We start from the raw sequence: 22,950 nt of genomic DNA, 5'->3' as shown, positions 1-22,950 counted from the left end.
CAAGTGGACTGAGCTGTACGAAAAAGGAAATCGAATACTTACCGTTAAAAACTGTGGGGCCACTGCTTCTTTTGGCATGGGCCACTTGAGTATTGGATCTGCTTTATTTTTTGTCTAATGCTTCAAAATATTGTAGTAAAACAGATGGACAGAACTGATATATCATATACATTACCTTATGATTTAAAAATTAAACTTACCTCTTTTGAATCGGTTTCAAAGGCACGTATTCCTATGAATTTTCAAACATGGTGAAATGGTAATAATTACATATTTACAGTGCATTTACCATTGCTTTGAAAAACAACCAGCCAGATGGATCTGATGAGATTAGGAGGGATGGGATGGATTTTAAGGTAATGATGCTGGTGTCAGTGGATTGGTTTAAGATCCATGGGATAACTGGGACAAGTTGGGGAGGTCTGTTTGGATTGTTTGCAATATCCCCGGATGACGAGAGTGACTTGTTTGGATGGGGCATGGGATGGTGTGAATCACAGCCCTCCCCTGCTTTCCCCTGGAGGCCCATTGAAGATTCTGACTAAATGAATGACAGCCCTTAAAACTCGAATCTCTGCTTACATGAGTGCCAACGTTCTCTCCGTTCTTCTCCATTGCGATTGAATCTAATTTCTTAATTGGAGGGCCCGATTAACCGATGCAACGATTGAATTCTTCTTGACCGTCTATGCGATCGCCTTCTTCATGACTCGAATCAAGGAACCTTTCTTCTTCTTCGATCTAAGTCAGAATGCAGATTCCCTATGAGAGAAGCTCTGCTGGAATTGATTCGAACCTCCATCCAACGGACCAGAAAAGATCCTATGATCAAGCGGGCCCGATAAGAACCCGCATTCAATCGGGCCTGATAAGAAACCTCTTTTGATCGGTCCGGAATGGGTAAATACACCAATCGAGTCTAGATTCAACCGATGGAGAGGAGGAAGCGGGATTGAAGCGAATGAATCCGAGCTCTCGAAGGTCTCCGACACACAATCCGTCATCTCGAAGGTCAACGGAGAGAGAGAGAGAGAGAGAGAGAGAGAGAGAGAGAGAGAGAGAGCAAAGGAAAGGGACAGGATTAGGAGGGATTTCGCAATCCCTCCATATCCTCCTCAGATCCGTCGATGGATTCGGACTGACTAAAATCCATCGCCGTCCAAATAGGCAAGGGATGAGATTAGGAGAGACTTTACGAATCCCTCTTAATCCCGCTCAATCCGCCCAGCCAAACGGGCCCTAAGATAATACGGTAAAGCCCATCAACCAATTGATGCCATTCAAAATGCTTTACCCACTTTAGATAGTAAAATGGTTAAAATCAAACTCTGATGGGATGGTCCCAGCTATTTGATTAGTGTGGGAAATTGAAGTTTGATAGATGAAATGGTCTTGTTTACACTCATTTTCAGCACTTGACATAGACCAGCGGGAAGATGTTATGTGGAGATGCACTCAGAATTGTACTATGTGCTTGGAACAATCAGAATCATATTAGTGTCAATGGCGATGGTTAGAAAGCTCCATAAGATAGAAAAAGATTTTGCTACCTACTGAAATCACAATTTCAAGGTTCACAAGAGTGGTTACCAATACAAAAGGGATACTTGATGTCGAGCTGCAGATCAAGACCTTTAAGGTCATGACAACATTTTTCTTCATCAAACCAGATACCAATTTGTAGACACCCCACCCAAGCTAACATCTCGAGAAGGCTAAGACAATCCAAGAATCATGGTCATACCTTAAACCAAACTCTGATCCCAGCTTAACCCTAAAAAACCAACCTGAAAGTTTCAAATTGCCAACCCGTAACTAGAAACCGTGATCCAAACTGTTCAATCCACATATAGCCCTATCCTTGCCCTATACCCTGATTATGACCCCTTTACCCAAACCTAAACCCACCTATATGAGCCATAAAACTCCAAAAGGAGACCATCGGACGAACCAACACATCAAGTAAGGCCTGCACGTTCGAGCCTGGCCCGAACCTATGCCCGACGGTAGTCTGACTACCGATGGTGCTCGGTGTGCCGCCACTTGCGGCCCGCGTGGGGACATCTGGGGACAGCTGTCCCAGAGTCCGAAAGTCAACTCTTTCAAGAAATTACCCCCATATCTGAGCTTATTTACCCTTTTACCAACCCCATTAGCCAATGAGAGTGCGCCATGTGGCGTCTCTCTCCCTCCAACCAATCACCTCTTGCCACATCAGCTTTCACCCTTCCCAAACCCAAAAATTACCATGGGACCATTGAAGAAGGCTATAAATAGCCCTCTCCTCTTCACATTTTCACCAAGCCATTCTCATTTTCCAAGCTTAAGAGAGTGAGAAAGAAATAGAGTGAATAGGAGAGTGAAGGAAAGGGAAGGAGCTCCCAAGCCTTCAAAGTTCTGATCTTTCAAGCCACCCTTTAGCCTTTCCTCTTGACCTCTCTGACCCATCTAACCTAGCCCAACTTGATCATGGTTCAGCTCATGTCTTAGTCTACCCGAGAATCAAGCCAAAGATCCATTCATTTCACATATAAGCATTCATCATGACATCTATTCCCTTCTTAACCCCCTTGCTTCTCTAGATTTCTAACGAACGTATGCTCTGTGACTTGCCGAACATCGGATCCTGTCACATCAGAAATTTCTAGTAATCTAGTTCACTTTTCTTTACCCTTTTTACAAAAGCATCATCACATCCGCTTTCTAAACACATCGTTGGACGTATGCTCTGTGGCTTGCCGAAATCTCGGATCTCGCTGCATCAGAAACCCACATGTGACTAGTCCCATCATGACCACATCATTATCATCCATTGAGATTATTTTACCATACTAAGTAGAGACCGTAAATTTGTACGGGCAGAGAGGGTGCCTAACCCCATCCCTCTTTGTAATCGAGGTCACTTACCCAGAATTTCAAATCACAAATCAGGAGTCAACCTAAGGAAGAGGAGTCAACCTAAGGAAGAGAGGGTGCCTAACCCCACCTTCACAAGCCATCCTTGGCACCACACGTTCAAATAAACGTATCTGGACATATCAAGATCTTGATGTGGGGCACACTTGAAAAATCTCATCCCTCCATCATCCATCAAAGTGACCAAACATCAAAATCTATACCATTGAGGCACTTAGGTGGGCCCCAAATCATCCATCCAATGGTCCAGATCATTCAAAAAAACAACACACAAAAAAAAAACAAAATTTCAAGTAAAAGGGTGGGGCCCCTTTCTTATCACACCCCACTCCATATAAAAAGAGAGAGAGAGAGAGAGAGAGAGAGAGAGAGAGAGAGAGAAGCCAACTATGTGATCCAGAACGAGAAAATCCACCAAAATCCAACAGCTGAGATCTAGTCAAAATGGATCAACAGCCTTGATCACAGCCCTCCCCAAACCAATGAAGAAATCCAACCCATCAAAAGTTCTTTAAATAAATGGCCCATCAAGATTCATTAACGACCCATTAATCAAGAGTACCTAAAAATGAAGAAGGAAGAAAAATATTGAAATTATAGGCCAACATGCAACAGAAATACAAGCAAGGGAGCTTCCAGGGACCACAATGGAGTCCCTGGACATCCATGAGCCATTTTCAAATAAGGGAGAGGAGGCCACCGTTCGGACCAGTGCACCCGACGGACCAGCAGTCCATTTGACAGACTACGGTAGACGGACTACCATTGGCGGCAGTCCGACTGCCGCTGCCGACTGACAGCAGCTTGGGACAACGTGCTTTCCCCCCATGGTAAGTTGCATGGACCGGTCCTTCCTTTGGATCGTTGGGTAAAAACAATATATATATATATATATATATATATATATATATATATATATATATATATATATATATATATATATATATATATATAATTTATATAATTCATTGATATATTTATGTCTATGACTCTTCTAAAATAAAAAAATAAAAAATAAAATAAAGTAAAAAATATAATAATAAATAAAAAGCCCCATTAGTCTACTAGTGGAGGCCAACTGAATATAATAGAAACCGAACAATCATAACCATCCGGATCTTCTAAAAACCTACAAATTTTTAAAAAATCATTAGCCCCATTAATTTATTAGTGGAGGCCATCTAACTTTGCTACAAATAAAAATCAAACGACGACGCCCACCCGCAAAATTGAACGGATATTTTCTAAAAAAAAAAAGTGTATATATATATATATATATATATCCAAATAAAACCCCCTAGGGGTCCAGCGCCAAAAGGGATAGCTTTCAAAAGTTTTTAAAAATGCACGCGGCACGTAGTACACTGAGGAATCTTTCATATTCTCTAGTTGCGGTCAGTGCAATCAGCTAAATAAGATTCGATCTCTTCCAGTTTCCCAGAAGGATGATCGAATCCGTACATGATACATGTACGATTGACCTGATTTCTATATCTGGACAGTCGTATGGATGTTAGTAAAAATGATTGGATCTATCTCTAGAAAGAATAATCAAACTCGAAGTGACAACAATCCATTGTAACCAAAGTATCATAATCAACAGACTACATGGCAAAGGATTATCTGCATATAAATAGTCCAAGATATTCACAAAATTTGATCGAGTCGAAGTCAGCGTAGTGAGTTCCCTGTAAGGCCGCACCAACGTGTAGGGCAGTTAACCACTTTGACGATCAAATGGATCGGATACTCCTAGGGTGATTACGTAGCAAAGGAACGACAGACCAAATAGTACGGGAATCCTCGTAAAGTTGCGATGAATGCGCAGAGGCCCTTATTTTTCAGACTTATCTTCCAATGCTATTAACAATTTGACGTGAAAGGATTGTGATTGGTAACTCCTAAAGCTACGACAAATGCAAAGGGAACAATCACAACATTTTCCTCAACCCTCGTGATATGTGCAAGTCATCTTTTTCCAAATAGTCAACTGACAATGATACAATGACAGGCAACAGATTCGAATCACTACCCTTTCTGACCAGACGGGTGGGGTGTCCACTCTCTTTGGCCTTCGGTTGCTCACAACCTCGGCCAAAGAGGGGCATCTGTAGACACCCCACCTAAGCTAACATCTCGAGAAGGCTAAGACAATCCATGAATCATGGTCATACCTTAAACCAAACTCTGATCTCAGCTTAACCCTAAAAACCCAACCTGAAAGTCTCAAATTGCCAACCTGCAACCAGAAACCGTGATCCAAACCGTTCAATCCACATATAGCCCTATCCTTGCGTTATACCCTGATTATGACCCCTTTACCCAAGCTTAAACCCACCTATCCGAGCCATAAAACCCCAAAAGGAGACCATCAGACTAACCAGCACATCAAGCAAGGCCTGCATGCTCGAGCCCGGCCCGAACCCATGCCCGGTGGTAGTTTGACTACCGTCGGCGGTACTCGGTGTGCCTCCACTTGCGGCCCGTGTGTGGACATCTAGGGACAGCTGTCCCAACGTCCAAAAGTCAACTCTTTCAAGAAATTACCCCCATATCCGAGCTTATTTACCCTTTTACCAACCCCATTGGCCAATGAGAGTGCACCATGTGGCGTCTCTCTCCCTCCAACCAATCACCTCTTGCCACATCAGCTTTCACCCTTCCCAAAACCAAAAATTACCATGGGACCATTGGAGAAGGTTATAAATAGCCCTCTCCTCTTCACATTTTCACCAAGCCATTCTCATTTTCCAAGCTTAAGAGAGTGAGAAAGAAAGAGAGTGAGGAGGAGAGTGAAGGAAAGGGAAGGAGCTCCCAACCCTTCAAAGTTTTGATCTTTCAAGCCACCCCTTAGCCTTTCTAGTTGACCTCTCTAACCCATCCAACCTAGCCCAACTTGATCATGATTCGACTCATGTCTTAGTCTACCCGAGAATCAAGCCAAAGATCCATTCATTTTACATATAAGCATTCATCATGACATCTATTCCCTTCTCAACCCCATTGCTTCTAGATTTCTAACGAACGTATGCTCTATGACTTACCGAACATCGAATCCTGTCACATCAGAAATTCCTTATAATCTAGTCCACTTTTCTTTACCCTTTTTACATAAGCATCATCACATCCGCTTTCTAAACACATCATTGGACGTATGCTCTATGGCCTGCTGAAATCTCGGATCTCGCCGCATAAAAAACCCACATGTGACTAGTCCCATCATGACCACATCATCATCATCCCTTGAGATTATTTTACCACACTAAGTAGAGACCATACATTTATACGAGCGGAGAGGGTGCCTAACCCCTTCCCTCTTTGTAACCGAGGTCACTTACCTGAAATTTTAGATCGCAGATTAGGAGTCAACCTAAGGAAGAGGAGTCGTCAGATTTCTCTAACCTTGCATATTCCGTGGTTCTAGCCAACTGCGGGATTTTGAGATTATTTGGCTAGTGGCGACTCCAATATCCACAAATAAGCCTAATCACTTTCACCACCAAAACATAACACTCCAAAACAACATGGGCGCCAACTCCTAGTGTCTACACAATTACACCACACTCTTAGGGAGAGACTGGATACATTCCAACAGGTGTCTCCACTCATTAATGCACCAGTTCGTAATATTGTGGGGTGGACCCTAAGTAGAAATCGTCTGGGCTAAAAAATTGTCATTCACCGTGGACTCAAATATGTTCGAAGCTAAGTTCTACAACAAATGGTTTGGTCCATTACCTCTTTTAGGCTGAGACCAAAACGTTCAACCTGCCAGAGTTATAGTAAAGTCGAACCTTCACAAGATTTTGATGTGCTCGTCTCGACTGGCCCAACTAGACAATGGGATTCTTTTGCTACTGGACAAAAATACATCGAAATGAAGACCGGATTGAAACTCCAAATTGGCAGCATAATTGTTATATTGCGGAACTTCCCATTAAGGTTGATTCCTGCACCTTTGCGCTACTAACCAGTTATCACCATATTATAGGGCTGGTCAATGGAATCGACTATTACGATTGTTGAAGAAGCTTTGGATGTAGAAAAACAACCGAGAGCGGTTATTTCGTATCGACAACAATACTCTATTAAAGAAATCCCTTAATTAAAGACAGAAGCAGAGATGCCAAAATCACGACTATAATTAAAAGGCTCAAGAAATGTATCTATGCCTTCGAGGACCAAGGAGACTCCTGCATCCACACCGCTGAGTGCCTTACGGAAGAAGACATTGTAGCGGATGACGAATACTTCATGAACTCGAGCCAACACCCCCAAGATGTACGATGCCAAAACCGACTATTGAAGTAAAAAATATGTATAGAAAGTATGAAAATAAGACTGTTACGCGACCGCCCAACATAAAGAATGATGCTAGAATGACAGTTTGGGGGAAAATTGCCCAAGATGAATGAAATACCCATTCCCCGATCGCGCAACAGGGGTGTATTGCACAGCTGTGCAACTGCACTCATTATGTTGTTTTGGTGGTTTTCATGTGTGAAAGCCTATAAATACCCCCTCCCCCTCTCATTTCATTCATTCACAAGTGAGGAGCTTCAAAACAATCAGAAGAATCTTAGAGAGTCTTCGAAGGTTCAAAGTAGCAGTCTTCAAGTATCTTGTGGTGTGATACAGAAGAAGCAAGGAGGATGAAGAAAATGCAAGGAAATGATGCAAAATCCTATTGCGCGAACGCACAATAAGGAAGTGGTTGTGCAACAAGGACTGTCTGTGCAGTCATGCAACAGTAATCCCAAATATACATATGCGTGGCGATCGTGCCTTAGGTTGAGATTCAAAATCTCCCGTGATTCAGTCTCTTATGCATATATTATGTGTATATTAGCACAGAACGAGGGTTTCGAGCCCGCCCAACTTGTCTGTCACTACAATGGACATTATACAAGTTGAGATGTTACGAAATCACTACAAGACTATTTTCTTTTCTTTTTATTACATTGATTAAATGTACTTTGTCTTGGAATCAAGGGAAACGTGAGGGATGTATTAAGACTTTAGAATCAATAAAATAAGTGATGATGTTTGTTATTCAATTTTCCTTTATTTATTGTCGAATGTAGATATTCCAATCCCCGATACTTGTTTCTTGTCGAAATAAAATGGCGATTCCACTGGAGATCAAACCCAGAATCTCTAGTTGGAATATCTATATTTAATACTAACAATAGAATAATCTAAAGAACACTTATCATTAACTGACACTATAATGGAGACAAAATGGCAACTCTCAATAGGAACATCCCCCCTTCATCTCCAAAACAAAGTACATTCTAATTTAACCTTAATGATTGATAGACTGCTTCGTCTTCAGGTACTTTACTTTCAAACAGTCATAAAGACTTCTCCCCCGATTAACATGGTTTTCTACTTCACGCCCAACGGATACACCATTGACTACACCGAGAGCACGTGATCACCGCTTGAGAGTCCGGTAGAGAAATTTTGGCTAGTCGCAATTGGAAATGGAAAGATGTGAGCGATGTTAGGGTTAATCTCCACTTCACCGATAATGTAAGAAAATAACGAAGAATGGATAGTGGTAATGTCTAAGAGGGCGAAGACACTGTCTCCTTAGACATGAAGTCTGATCCCACTATGGGCAATTAAAGGGATAATTACGTAAAATGCTGCAAGATGCAACCCCAAGTTAGCTCCACCCTCGCTTTACCTTAGACAGGCTGAAAATGCTCTTTTCACTCCACAAGATTTGTCTATCTTGCCCGCTACAGCTTCGTGGCCTACACTGAAAGAAAAAGGGAAGACCCCTTTAATGACTGGGTTGTCATCTCCAGAACCCATTTTGATAGCTCCACTGTAAGTTTTAAAGCCAAACATGCCCTAATTAGAATTTTAAAATCACTAATACCATGCAAAAGCATTAACAGTCTAGCAAGGGTTTTTTCTCTCTGAACTCTCCAGTGACGACTTACCTACTCTCGCCTTCGATGTCTGAATAATCAAGGAGTACAGAGGTAGGTGTTTTTATACCAGGAACAAGCCAAACCCAGCCACTATCTACAGTCGAACGCCTAGTTGAAATGGCTTATGCACAAATCATTTTGATGGAAGAGTGTAGAAGCCTGAAAGAGGCATTGGCCACACAGGCTAGCAATGTAGCCCAGGTTATTGCCGCTCCCATGATGGTCGCGGTGAATGGAAATGAATATCAAGCGGAAGGTTCATAGCTGCCAAGAGTAGGATTGCATGGGTCAACAACTGCAACTCGCGCAATAACACAGGATGAGATTCGGTAAGTGGTGGTCGAAGTGATTCGAACAGAAAGAGATAGAGAGCAGGCATGGAGATTCCATTTTTGAATGCTATAGATGCGTGAAGTTGAAGACGTGCCATTCCCTGCGAATTTCAAGTACCCAGATTTACAGAAGTTTAATGGAGACAAGTCACTAGAGGAACACATGATACATTTCATCAGGACCATGGGAAATTTCTCTACAGTCCCACAAGACTGTTTGTGGCTATTCGGATCATCGCTTATAGGAAAAGACTCCAGGTGGTATTCGGGCCTGGCATTAGAATATATATGCACATGGGACCATATGTAAGATACTTTTATGGCAAACTCCTTTTCGTTTGATAAAGATGTTAGCCTGATTGAGTTGGCTTCCGTGCAACGACGAGAAGGTGAGCCGGTAGAGAAATTCATCGACTGGTAGAAGACTCAGGGGGAATTATGCCGACAACTCTCGGGAGAAAAATAACAAGTGAAAATGTGCCTGAACTCCATGGAAATAGGAGTCACATTCGGCTTAACGAGTGCCGACATACGAACCTCCCATGATCTCGCCACTAAAGTCCATGCGCTCGAAGCCATGACCAAAAAAATGCCCACTTTACAAACAGAGATGGTGTGCCGAGGTCCAAATAAGGTATCAAAAAATAAAGCCGATAGGGAAAGAAAGAGGGAAGACCCCCCGTGTCAGGTAAATAGATGAGAAAAGAGAGAGCAGGAACCGTTATGTGGGACAAACGAGTGATAAATGACCCGGGCAATACTATGATCATGAGGGGTATATGTTTAAGAAGGAAGATGTGCTCCTATGATGAATTAGTTGTTGGCTGCAGGGATGATTGAATTGCCTCCGCCAAAATGCCCAGAAGATGTAGGAAAAACAACAGAAATGAATTACTGTCATTATCATCACATACTCAGCCACCCAATTGAAAATTGTTTCACTATTAAGAACATACTTTAAAAAAAAAATAATGAATCGAGGTGAGATCATGATAGAGAAGGGTAAAGAGCAACACAAAAAGGCGAAGACAAACATAGTGTCCATGTGGGACACATTTCGTCCACATGCACTTTTGGACTGATGTAACATAACACCCGAAGATGGGAAGGCCAAGAAGGAGAAATGTGTATCATACTCACACGCTAGACATAATTATGAGAGTTGTAATGTAATCGTGATTAGATCAACAACAGAATCGATCGGTTCTCCATTGGAAAGCACCTGTAAAGTTATGGTAGTTATGTTACGGTCAGGAAAGAAAATAGCTAGTCCCACACGAAAATAGGACCTTGATGTAGCACAAGAAAGGGCATTTGCGAGTTCGTGAAATAAGGAACTTCCTCATAATGAGGAACATTGAAAAGATGAAACACCATGTTGTAAAGCCATACCGGATAACAAAGTAACCTACGATGAACTAAGCCACTTAAAAGGAATCCCTGCTTGGCTAAGCATATATGATGCATTGCATTTATCCAGAGACATTCACCAAACTTTGATTCTGGCATTATCAAATGATGAGGTGAGACAAGCACTAATTGTTAAAATGGAAAATACAGAAATAAAAGGGGATGACTGTATAACTCAGAATGTCACATATAAATAAATGAAGGTAACCGACTGCATGTCCGTTATCACATTCTCAGATGATGATCTAATGATGGGAGAAAAGGAACACAATAGGCCGCTCATGATCGCTAGCTACATTTGAGAGAAACAGAGCAAGCGCATAACACTGGATAATGGCTCTGAAGTGAACTTGTTGCCACTAAGCATGCTCAGTAAACTTGGGTATCGTCGTTCACATCTATACACTAGTGCAATGATGATTTAAGGGTTCAATCAAGATGGTCAAAGAGCACTAGGAAAAATCATGCTGGTATTAGAAATTGGCGACCTAGTCACAAACGTTGTATGCCACATGATTGATGCAGTAATGAAGTATAATCTACTTTTGGGACAACGATGGTTACATTAGAATGACATCATCCCATCCACGTTGCATCAATGTTTCAAATAATGTAGAAATAGTTTTCAGTATAAAGTGATGGTTGATACGAAGCCGTATACAATGGCAGAATCATTCTTTGAGGATGCGAGTTATTATAATGAGTTCACGATAGGGAAATATGAAATGATAAATAAAGGAAACATGCAGTTAAAATGTGATGAGGCCCAAATAATAGAACGAGAAGTCGCGTAGGTTAAGTTGTCCAAAGAAAAAGATAATGGGCAGCTAAAAGGTCATGAGCTAAGTATGATAGTTGACAAGAAAAAGGAGTTTTACTTTGTTCTAAAGTGTTTAAGACAACTAGGACAACCTCCTTTGGTGGTGTTATCGCCATAACAGATAAAGACTTTGCAATCAAATTATACGGTGCCAATACCATGATTGAAAAGGAGTACAAACTGTTTCTTACCATGCAAAACAGATTTTGTGTACATTCCAAGTCCACTAATTTGAGTCCGAAAGGGAAACGGAAGGAGAAATATGTGAATTAGCAACCAACGAAAAGCTCCTGCAAGAAGACTTAAGGAGATATAGTCTGATAAGCTAGAAGATTATGCAAGCCATGGGATTCAATTGTGGTGAGCTGACAAGACTAAACAATGACAAGGGTATCCAAGTCCCAATAGGTGTGTACGAAAAGAAACGAGAAAAATCTCATGGACTGGGAGCATCCTCTACATGTGCAAGCCATAAATGTTAGACAGTCGATAAAGAGACAAATCCAGAGACAGGTGAAAGTAGTAAGGAAGAAAAAAAAGTACCTTGAGATAATGCCGAAACAAATAGAAGATGGAGGACAACCGACTGTCGATGCACAACGAGAAATAAACCCGAGGACAGAAGATGAACCTCGGAATACATATATAAGTGTTGGCTTGCTAAAAGAAGAGGCAGAACAGTATGTTAAATTGTTAAAAAGAGATGAAAATGTATTTGCCTGGACATATGCATAAATGCCAAACTTATAACCGACGGTGGCAATGCACAAGCTCAACATTTTGAAACATAAAAAGCTGGTTGTTCACAACCCCAAGTAGGGTCACGATGTAGTAATAATCTTAGTGAGACCGAGGCCGAATCTACAGGAACTAAACTTGTATGTCTTCTGAATTTAACTAGAACTAAAGCTAGAGGAAGAATTAAAACAGAAATCTAAATTTAAAAGAGTGATGAGTAAAGTATCAATTAAAAGTGGGAACTAGGGTGCCAAGGATCCACTTGTAGCACTTGAGATGCTACCTTGCTTGATTCAAGAGATCCAACTAGAATCAGAGTCCTATCCTATCTAGTTGGAAGAAGAGTATCTGAACTTCTTATTGATCTAGCCTCAATGGAGGAGAATTGTGGTGAATTGGAAGGGATTCCATCACCCAACCATGCCTAGGAGATGATGGCGAATAACAGGATTTACCAAATCCACAATCTTTAATTAAACAGAAGATATTTAAAGTTATTACAGACCCATTGTAATTTGAGTCACAACAAACTATTAAAAACTGAAAATATTCCTTAGAATCAACTAGAATTCAATGAAGTTCAAACATAAACATGAATCAAAGAAAAGTAAACATCCCAATCACGTTACAAGTTTCACCTCTTAGCCTTAGCTAAGAGGTTTAGCCAACCATAGACATGATTGAACTAAAGTCTCTCAAACAAAGCATAAAACAAACTAAAGAACGAAGAAAAAAGCTCTTGGACGGTGGCTCCAACCTTTTTCACCACTCCTTGAACCCTAGAAAATACTTAGGAATGTCCTAGGGACTCTAATTTATAGTTATGAAGCTCAACCTTTCACACCGACTTGGAATTTCCCCAAATCGCCTCAAATTACGTAATCCGCATCGGCCTCACGTTATGATTCTACACGAATTCGGTGGCACCGAAGTTGGTTTGGTGGCACCAAAATTGTATCTGAAATTTATTGCATCTAAAATTATATGTGCAGAGTACTTAGATGGCACCCAAATTAGCTTAGGTAGTATCGAATGAAGCTTAGGTGGCACTGAATTAAGCTGTTTTCTTGCTAGACTGTTTTATGCACTTTCGGTAGCACTGAAGTTGGCTTAGGTGCTACCGAATTGCCCCATTTTTTCATTGTTTAACTTGTGCTTTTACCAATCATTTCTTCATCCTTTGTACTTGCTTTTCCTAGATGTTAGGCATGAGAATTCTCCATTCTTGGTCACCTAAGATCTCTCCTTTGCCTTGATGCACTAAACCCATGCTTTTAGTATTCTTTTCAATCCATGCTCTCAGACTCACCTTGCAACACAAACATGCATAAAATATAACATTAAGCAGTATCATGTTCATAAAACCAAGATATAAATGGGAGAAAATATGCAATATTTAACACTCAACACACTTCCCAACCATCATTTTGCTAGTCCTGAGCAAAACATGTGTGAAATAATCTTTTATCCTCAATGTTCAAAACCTCTTTCAGAAAATAATCTTTCGTACAATGAAGTATGAATGAGCAGAATGAAGGCAACAAAAGTGAGATTTTGAAATCATATAACCGAATCTCATAAGCAATCAATCAAGTAGGTTCTTTATCATTTAACTCGGATCATAAGTTCATATACCAAGTTTTCTAATGTGCTCAGTGCAAATCAACTTACTTCCCATAAAAATTGTAATGTCTCGGAAAAATCCGTACAAAGACCCGAGTGCCACCTCAGGCAAAAATAACTCAGGACCAAATCCTTTATAAATTAGATGAGAATTAACCAGGTGTTAAACTAGATTACCTGTGAAATTAGCACTAATCACTTTAAATATGGTCCGTAAAACCTAAAATAAGTAGAATCATTAACGCTACTTTACCCTGAAATCTAGAATTAATCTCTAAACCCGGTTGCTCTCGGGAGCACCTTGAAACTCCGTATCGGACCTGGACCGTACGTCAAAAGCCCGATGACCACGAAACTATGCCGTTATGACCACCTCACTGGACTTGACAACTATCTTAGAAATCAAGTCTTAACAATATCCAGAAATGCACAATTTGAGCCCGGAGCAAAGTATGTGAGAAACGCGAATATCTTTAGAAACGAACTCAGATTTAAGTAAACTAGGTCGTTCGCTTGCGGGCCAATTCTAAGATTTCAGACCATCAGAATCTGACCCAATTACACCCTCAGATTAGGGAAAAAATTTCAACACATGTCAATGTACTTGTGGCCCTGATCGAGTGGCGATGACTGTTGAAATGAAACTGGTCCGCCACGGTCGATCTATAAATCCGATCGGACTGAAAACTTAGCTTAGCCTAGATCTAATGTCAGGAAACTTTTTTCTAACTGTATACAGAAAAGGGGCCACCAGAAGTACTCCGTTGGACTGAAACAGCCCCCTCTTGGCTATAACCCAAGTATACCTTGGCCCTGGGGCCATTTCCATCAGTCATGGGCTTATAAAAGGGCCTTAAACCCCCCCTCTCTCTCTCATTCCATACGAATTTAAAACCCTAGGTGAGAGAAGAGAAAAGAAAGAGAAGGAAAGAGAGAGAAAGTGTGAGGGAAAGCTACGGTTTGCTGTAGAGATTCTTCCCTGCCGCTCTATGTATTGTACCACCGCTACCGTATCATTATACCAACAATTCTGGTTCTATTTTCGAGTAAGAAATCCTAACCCTAACCTATTTTAGGGTTTCAAATAGAGTAAAGGATGAAATAGATAATCTATTTCATACTGTAGGTTGCAGTTGTGTCGTAGACGATGATTTAGAGAACGAACTAAGTTCATTGCATGTCTACCGGCGTAAGGTACGGACTATAAATGTTTAGGTTATGGTTTTCAAGGCTTTCAATGTCAGTCAATGATTTATGACTGACTTGAGCGCTATCACATATGCGTAGTTAGGATGTTTCAGCATATTACACATATATATAGGTTGGGCTATTTTCAATGCATTCTATGTGTTTATTGAAATGACTGAGTGAATGTGGAATTATGATTTGTGCCTGCCATGTTTATGAAATGCAAATACATGATTGTTGAGTATGTGACAACTCCTTGTTGGGAGGATTTTTCCAAATATATGTTATAATTAATATATGTTGTATATGTTGATATGTGTAGTATAAGTGTTTGATAAAATGTTTGTATGAGAAGTTATTAGATGAACTGTACTTAATAGGATTGTTGAGATAGGATTCCCAACTACCTTAGTTATATGCATAAATTCCTTCTAGTCGCTGTAATCTAAATAGTGTGGTTTGTGTAGAACTGGTATATGAAGAATGGCATATTATATGTGTTTCATTATACATTCAAATGTTATCCATGTTTCATTGGTTGTTAAATGCTGTATGATTATCACGTGTACATATTTCTCATATCAGAGTGTGTTTAGGACTATGAAATAGTCCAGGCAATTGGTAACAAGTCCTGGTTTGGTGACTGAGGTTGTCTCGCCACACAGGATGTGTTCAATGAATTCAAGCCGTAATTTAGTTGTCGACAGTGGTTAGGCCATAGGAAGTGCTTACGCACTTCATGTCGATTAACTCGATGTGCACTCGTACTAGTCGAGCTCGTAAAGTAACCCGATTAACCCAATATATGTTCATCATGTATGGACGATACTGCTTGAACCTAAGATGCCAAACTCACCAGTGAAAACCCCGTTCACCATGGTAGCTCGATCCGTCAAGACTCACGAGCCAGACATGGTGATATGAGACACCGTGGTCGAGCTGTCGGCCTACACCGGGGTGACGAGTTCACCCGTAGTGACCAGTGAGCAACCTAAGCTCGTGAGCCAAATACGATGGTATGGGACACTGTATTCGAGTTGTCAGCCTATGATTAGGTGACGAGCCATTCGTAGTGACCTCGAGCATACTCTGAGACTGCGCTGAGATGACGAGCCTTTTCGTAGCAACTAGAGTATAAGCTAGGCCTGCATTGAGGTGACAAGCCCTTATAGCGACCTGGAACCGCAACACCGTATGAGACTAGCTAGGACAGACGACCTTAGAATGGATCATTATTTGGAAAATGATATAAGGGAAGTACCTTAGCTTTCCAATCCTACTGAATGAAAAGGTCTAATAAGAACTCGGTAATTACGCTCATGCACCGGATTGCATGTGCCTTTGGTGTTGGTGTTGAGTATAGAGGAAGGGGTGCATGCCGCGACCGTAAGAGGAAGTTCACAGAGGGAGTGTAGGCGAGGGCATGCATAATTAATACATATCATTTTTTTACATTAACAGAGTACTTAGGGATGCTTGATTGTACCGCTTTATCATTACTGCTTGATTGAATTGATAACATGTTAACCTTTGCCTTATAGCTCCACTGAGTTGATCACTCACTCCCACGTTCTGGGACGTTGTTTTAAATACCAACCAGACTCTGTCTTAGCTGCAGGTGATGGCGATGCTTATGAGGCAGAGTCGGACTATTATGATGATGAGGAGGAGTTCTCCTCATGCAACTCTCTGGCGGGTCTATGTAGACCTGAAGTTGCACTGACGAGGCTACAGGGTTTTGGATAGAGAACATTACACTTTCTTATTTTGTACATTTTGGAATTAAAATTGTAATTATTTAACCTAGTGACATTCATGCTCTAAGGGCTTGTTATTACTTTTATACAGTTTATATACATATCATAGTCTTCCGCTAGTGTAATTTAATTGCCTCTGGAACATGATATGCTGATTTGGTATAATCTCATTCATGTTTTACGCACTAATACGGACAACATTCAATCATCATTAATTATGTTGCATAAGTGATGTGTTGGAACTCAGGAGTCGAGTTTCTACTTGACCTCCGATTTTTAGGGTGTTACAAAAATACTATCTTTTCATAATGTTAGCTATGCTCATCACTTCATGATTGGTTGAAAGTTCAAGTACTGATTCCGAACTTATCCCATGTTCCTTCTTTTTTCAGTTTTTGATTTTATATCGATGGTCATTTGTGTTCCTTCAGTTTTTTCATCTTTTCATCTTTTCAGATTTTTCATTCCTTTTCAAGCTTTTTCAGTCTCTTCACCATACATTACCTTTTTATTGATCTCACTGTTTTTTAACTGGTTCTTTTCATCTTTTAAGGTGGATAAAATTCTCCAGAATCAATTCTCAATATCTTTTAATGATCATCATACTAACAATTAGAAATTCTAATACTATTCATAGAAAGTAAATTTAACGTTTTATGTGATTTAGATTATCATGATATTCAAACTTCCTGTTAATTAATTGAGTACAAGAACTTAGGTGATAGGTTACTTAATTACTCAAACTCCAACAATTCAAAATTCAATCTCTGGCTCATCATCATACTCAAAGCATTCTTAAATACACAAATTATCATTTTTCAACAGGTTTTTATCTTGAAAATTTGAAAATTTCCACAATTTTTACTCAAAACTAAGAAAACACTTGATTAGTTTACCTAATCCACACCCCCAACCTAAAATCAACAGTCCTCAATGTAAAAGATATAAACATGTAATGTATATGAGGCAATGAAAATAGAGGAGAAGTGAAGGAAAGGTAGAATCTGAAGAAGGCGAATTGTAGCTTTTCTAGGGATCTAAACGCGAAGATGAGCTAGTACACATACTAAACAATGGAAAGCAAACTATCTTATTCTAAAATCCTACGAAAGCAATAAAAACTAACTACACCTCCATTAGACTAAGAGGTCAATCCTGGTAAGCAGGATCAATTAGAGGTATGGACATGTCCTTTCAATCAAATTTCTCAACAAATGGCTTTGAATGATGTCCATTCACTTTAAAAGGATTGTCATTATTTGAATTATTTATCTCAACGGCCCTATGAGGATAGGCATTAGTAACCATGAAAGGGCTGGTCCAACGAGATCAGAGTTTACCCGTAAAAAGATGTAAGCGAGAATTATAGAAAAGGACTTCTTGATCAATCAAGAATGATTTTCGAAGGATGTTCTTGTTATGAAACACCTTCATCATGTACTTGTATATTCTCAAGTTCTCATACGCGTCGTTCCGAATTTCCTCAAGTTCATTTAACTAAAATTTACGTAGCGCCAACATTGTCCAAGTTAAAATTCATGTTTTTGATAGCCCAATAGGCTCTATGTTCCAATTCCACAGGTAAGTGGCAAGCTTTCCCATAGACGAGTCTAAAGGGAGACATTCCAATGAGGGTCTTAAAAGCAGTACGATAAGCCCATAAAGCGTTGGTCAATCGGATTGACCAATCCTTACCATCAGGATTAACCGTTTTCTCTAGAATGTATTTAATTTCCCTGTTGGAAATCTCAGCTTGCCTACTTGTCTGTGGGTAGTACGGAGTTCTCACTTTATGCTAGATGCCATATTTTTTCATTAAGTTCTCAAATGGCCTATTACAGAAATGTTAACCTTCATCACTAATGATGGCCTGAGGCATACTGAACTGGGAAAGGATGTTTTCTTTTAAGAATCTAATGACCGTCCAATGGTCATTGTTTTGACTTGGGATCGCTTCAACCCTTTTAGTGACATAGTCTACTACTAGCAAAATGTATAGTTTCCCAAAGGATTAGGGGAATGGTCTCATGAAATCAATGCCTCAGTAATCAAATGCTTTAATGATCACAATGGGATTCAGAGGCATCATATTTTGATGGGACAATGCTCACAAGCTTTGTAGAACTCATGAGTGTCCTTCACATAGTGGGCCAATAGAAGCCGCACTACAAAATTTTTGCTGTGATCATGTTCATTTTTTGGCACACATCTCCTTAAAATTTGGTCTGAGTAGTACTTAAACAAGTATAGATAGTACCAGAAGAACTTACATACCTTAACGAAGAACTTTTTCTTATATTGCATAGTCCAATGTGTCGGCGTTAAACCTATAGCAAGATAATTTGCAATGTCAACAAACCAAGGTAGGTGTGAGAGTTTAAACAATTGTTCATCAGGGAACTTATCATTTATGGGTGTCGTCCCAAGGGAATAAGGGAGATTACGTCTGGAGAGATAGTCAGCCACTACGTTTTCAACTTATTTTTTGTCTCGTATTTCTAAATCAAATGCTTAGAGTAGGAGGATCCATCTAATCAAGCGGGGCTTAGCATCATTCTTAGAAAGAAGGTACTTGAGCACTATAGATCGATGTAGATGATGATCTTAGATCCAATCAAGTAGGACCTACATTTGTCCAAAGCGAATACTATAGCCAAGAGTTCCTTCTCCGTAGTAGAGTAATTCACTTGGGCAGGATTTAAAGTTCTACTTGCATAATAAATAACATAGGGCTTCTTCTCTTTTCTCTTGCCTAACACCGCCCCAATAGCATAGTCAAACTCATCACACATAATTTCAAAATAAATTTTCCAATCAGGTAGCTACATGATAGGTACGGTAGTCAACATGCCCTTGAGCTTAGTGAAAGCTTCCTGGCATTGCTCGGTCCACTCGTATGGTATATCCTTTTGAAGTAGATTACATAAAGGATGAGAGAGGTAACTAAAGTCATTTATGAATCTTCTATAAAATCCAGCGCGTCCTAAGAAGGATCGCACGTCTCGTATGCTCTTAGGTGGAGGTAGGTTAGAGATAAGGTCAATTTTAGCCTTATCTACCTCAATTCCCTTGGATGAGATGATGTGTCCAAGAACAATTCGCTTACAAACCATGAAATGACACTTCTCCCAATTTAGTACCAAATTCTTTTCTTCACATTACTTCAGCACATTTTTAAAATTTTTCAAACATTGGCTGAAGGATGGACCAAAGACAGAGAAGTCATCCATAAAGACCTCTAAATATTGCCCCACCATGTTAGAAAAAAAATACTCAGCATGCATCGCTAAAAAGTGGCAAGGGCATTACACAGTCCGAATGACATCCTTCAATAAGCAAAGGTGTCATAAAGACATGTGAACATTGTCTTTTCTTGATCTTCATGGGCTATCTCTATTTGATTGTAGCCCAAATATCCATTAAGGAAGCAATAGTAAGAGTGAGCAACTAGCCTTTGCAAAATTTAATCAATGAATGGCAAAGGAAAGTGGTCCTTCCTCGTGATAGTATTCAACTTTCTGTAGTCAATGCACATTCTCCAACCAGTAGTAACTCTAGTTGGCACGAGTTCATTGTTGGCATTGGCTACGATGGTGATTCCGGACTTCTTAAGAACCATCTGAATTGGACTCACCCTTTGGCTATCAGATATGGGGTATATGATACCCACATCCAATAATTTAAGGACCTTGGCCTTAACCACTTCCTTTATATTTGGATTTAATATACATTGTGGTTATTGGGAGGCTTCGCATTATCCTTAAGATGAATGCAGTGAGTACAAATCAAAGGGTCAATTCTCTTGAGGTCCGCAATCAACTATCCAAGGGCTCCTTTATGCTCAATGAGAGTGAAATAAGCTCACTCTCCTGTTCATGCTCAAGGAGGAAAGAAATCACCACTGGGTATGTCTCATCTTGACTTAAATAGACATATTTAAGATCAACAAGCAATGGTTTTAGGTCAAGCTTTGGTGCTTTGAGGCTAGACGGTAGATGCACTACATCAATTTGGGATAATTTTTCATATTGTGGCCTCTACTGATTAACTTCAAGTATCGGCGCAGTATCAAGCATGGCATCCATCTCCCTAATAATTTCATCATCTAAATTGGGGGAGTGTGTCAAGAACGTCTCTAAAGGGTCAAAGGATAAGATCATCAGAGCTCTATCTTCCACGAAAAAGTCTATCATGTTAATGTCGTGGGCCTCGTCATCATCCTCTGCCTGTCTGCTCATGTCAAAAAAAATATTAAGCTCCAACATCATATTTCCAAAAGACAAATTCATGACCACATTCCTACAATTGATGATATCGTTTGATGTAGCAAGGAACGGGCGGCCAAGTATGATAGGAATTTGAGTTCTTATATCTGAAATGGGTTGAGTATCCAGGATGATAAAATCTACGGGATAGTAGAATTTGTCAACCTGGACCAACACATACTCGATCATCATCCTCGGTACACGAATTGAGCAATCAGCAAACTGTAGTGTGGTACGGGTGGGTTTTAATTCACGTAGACCAAGTTGTTCATATATCGAGTAAGGGATCAGATTTAGGCTCGCCTCTAAGTCAAGAAGTGTGTTCTCAATTTAATGATTCCCAATTATACAAGTGATAGTTGGGCTACCTGGATTTTCATATTTTTGTGGCACACTTTGCTTGAGGATAACACTCACTTTTTCTGTTAGAAAAATTTTCTTTTTGATACTTTGCCGCCTGTTGGTCGTGCGTATGTCTTTTAGAAATTTGGAGTATGAAGGAATTTGTTTCACAGCATCCAGAAGAGAGATTGACCTTCACTTATTTCAACACCTCTAGAATATCTTGAGAGTTGGAGAAAGGTTTTGGTGCACTCAACCGCTGAGAGAATAGAGCTTCGGCTTGGTTCTAATCCATGTGGAGAAGTGCTAGATCCATCATTCTTGTCTTCTTTCAGGTCTTTAGGCTTTTCAACCCTTACCAGAATGGACTTGTCAATTATCTTTCCACTCCTAAGAGTGGTGATAGTCTTAGCCTGCTCCATATAATTTAAAGAGCTAAGATCACTTATTTCGTATTGTGGTTTAGGATTGGGGAGAGGTTGGGCAGGAAGCATCATTTTCTCCCCACTCGCTAAGAGTGATTTCATCCTTTGCATGGATGTTGCAAGCATTCCCAATGTGGTTTTGATATCTTGGAATGTTTGTTCTATCTTATGATTGTATAGCTCTTAGCCTTGAATATGTTTTAGAACCGGATCCTCTTGTGGTTTCCTTTGTTTTAAAAATTGGTTAAGGATCCCTTGAGGTGTAGCAATTTGTCCATTCCTCCAGTTGAAGTTTGGATGATTTCTCCAGCTAGGATTGTAAGTATTGGTGGTGGGTCCCTTGAAAGGTCTTTAGTAATTATTTACGGCATTTGATTGCTCATTCAATACCTATTGAAAAGAAGGTATTGTTGGACAATTTTCAGTTGTATGTATGTTGTAAGCACAAATATCGCAAACAACTTCCTTGGCCTTATCCTTTTTAAGTTCCATGGCCTCTAGTTTCCTTCTGAGATTAGTCATTTTAGCATTTATATCATTATCATCTTTCAGAAGATATATTCCGCCCCTCTCCTTTGATTGAGTAGGCTTAAAAGTGGTGCTAGGTTTTAGGGAGATGTCCCATGATTGTGTGTTTTCAGCAAGCTTGTCAAAATAATCTCACACATCATCGACCTCTTCACTGCACATTGTCTCGACCATTTGGCACATGGAAGATGTCAGCCCATCGTAGAAAAAACTTATTATGTGCCACATTTCAAAACTATGTTGTGGGCATGAACTGTTGAGATCCTTGAACCGCTCCCAACATTGGAAGAATGTTTCATCTTCCTTTTGGGCGAAGTTCATGATTGACTTTCTAAGAGTGTTCGTTTTATGATATGGGAAAATTTTCTTAATGAACTTCCTTGTCATGCCGTTCCATCTGCCAATAGATCGTGGACGTAGTGAGTGTAACCATGTCTTAGCTTCCTCTTTTAAGGAGAAAGGAAAGAGTTTCAGCATGACCATGTCCTTAGACACGTCGGGAAAGTTTAAAGTGGCTATGATCTCATCAAACTCTTTTAAGTATAAGAATGGATTTTCATATTCAAGTCCATGGAATTTTGGAAGGAGTTGGATCACTCCTAGCTTGATATCTATATGTCCTGTATTTTCTAAAAAAACCATGCAATAAGGTATGCTCACC

At 40.0% G+C, this 22,950-nt stretch overlaps 1 protein-coding gene and 1 non-coding gene across 2 annotated transcripts in view; one reads left to right on the top strand and one right to left on the bottom strand.

Annotated features, from left to right (window-relative positions):
• The window catches only part of LOC131254922 (probable LRR receptor-like serine/threonine-protein kinase At3g47570), a 28,798-nt gene extending 28,183 nt beyond the window's left edge, over window positions 1-615 (bottom strand). Inside the window, exon 1 of the mRNA XM_058255625.1 lies at window positions 583-615. Within this exon, the coding sequence (XP_058111608.1) occupies window positions 583-615 (33 nt within the window). The remainder of the gene's footprint in view (window positions 1-582) is intronic.
• A 21,906-nt stretch (window positions 616-22,521) lies between these two features.
• On the top strand, window positions 22,522-22,628 carry LOC131257052 (small nucleolar RNA R71). Its single transcript, XR_009177074.1, has one exon. It is a non-coding gene; the product is annotated as a small nucleolar RNA R71 (small nucleolar RNA).
• Window positions 22,629-22,950: the final 322 nt, after the last annotated feature.

This window comes from Magnolia sinica, chromosome 9, assembly GCF_029962835.1.
Source record: "Magnolia sinica isolate HGM2019 chromosome 9, MsV1, whole genome shotgun sequence".
NCBI classification, from domain to species: Eukaryota; Viridiplantae; Streptophyta; class Magnoliopsida; order Magnoliales; family Magnoliaceae; genus Magnolia; species Magnolia sinica.
This window is presented reverse-complemented; position numbering and strand designations above follow the sequence as displayed.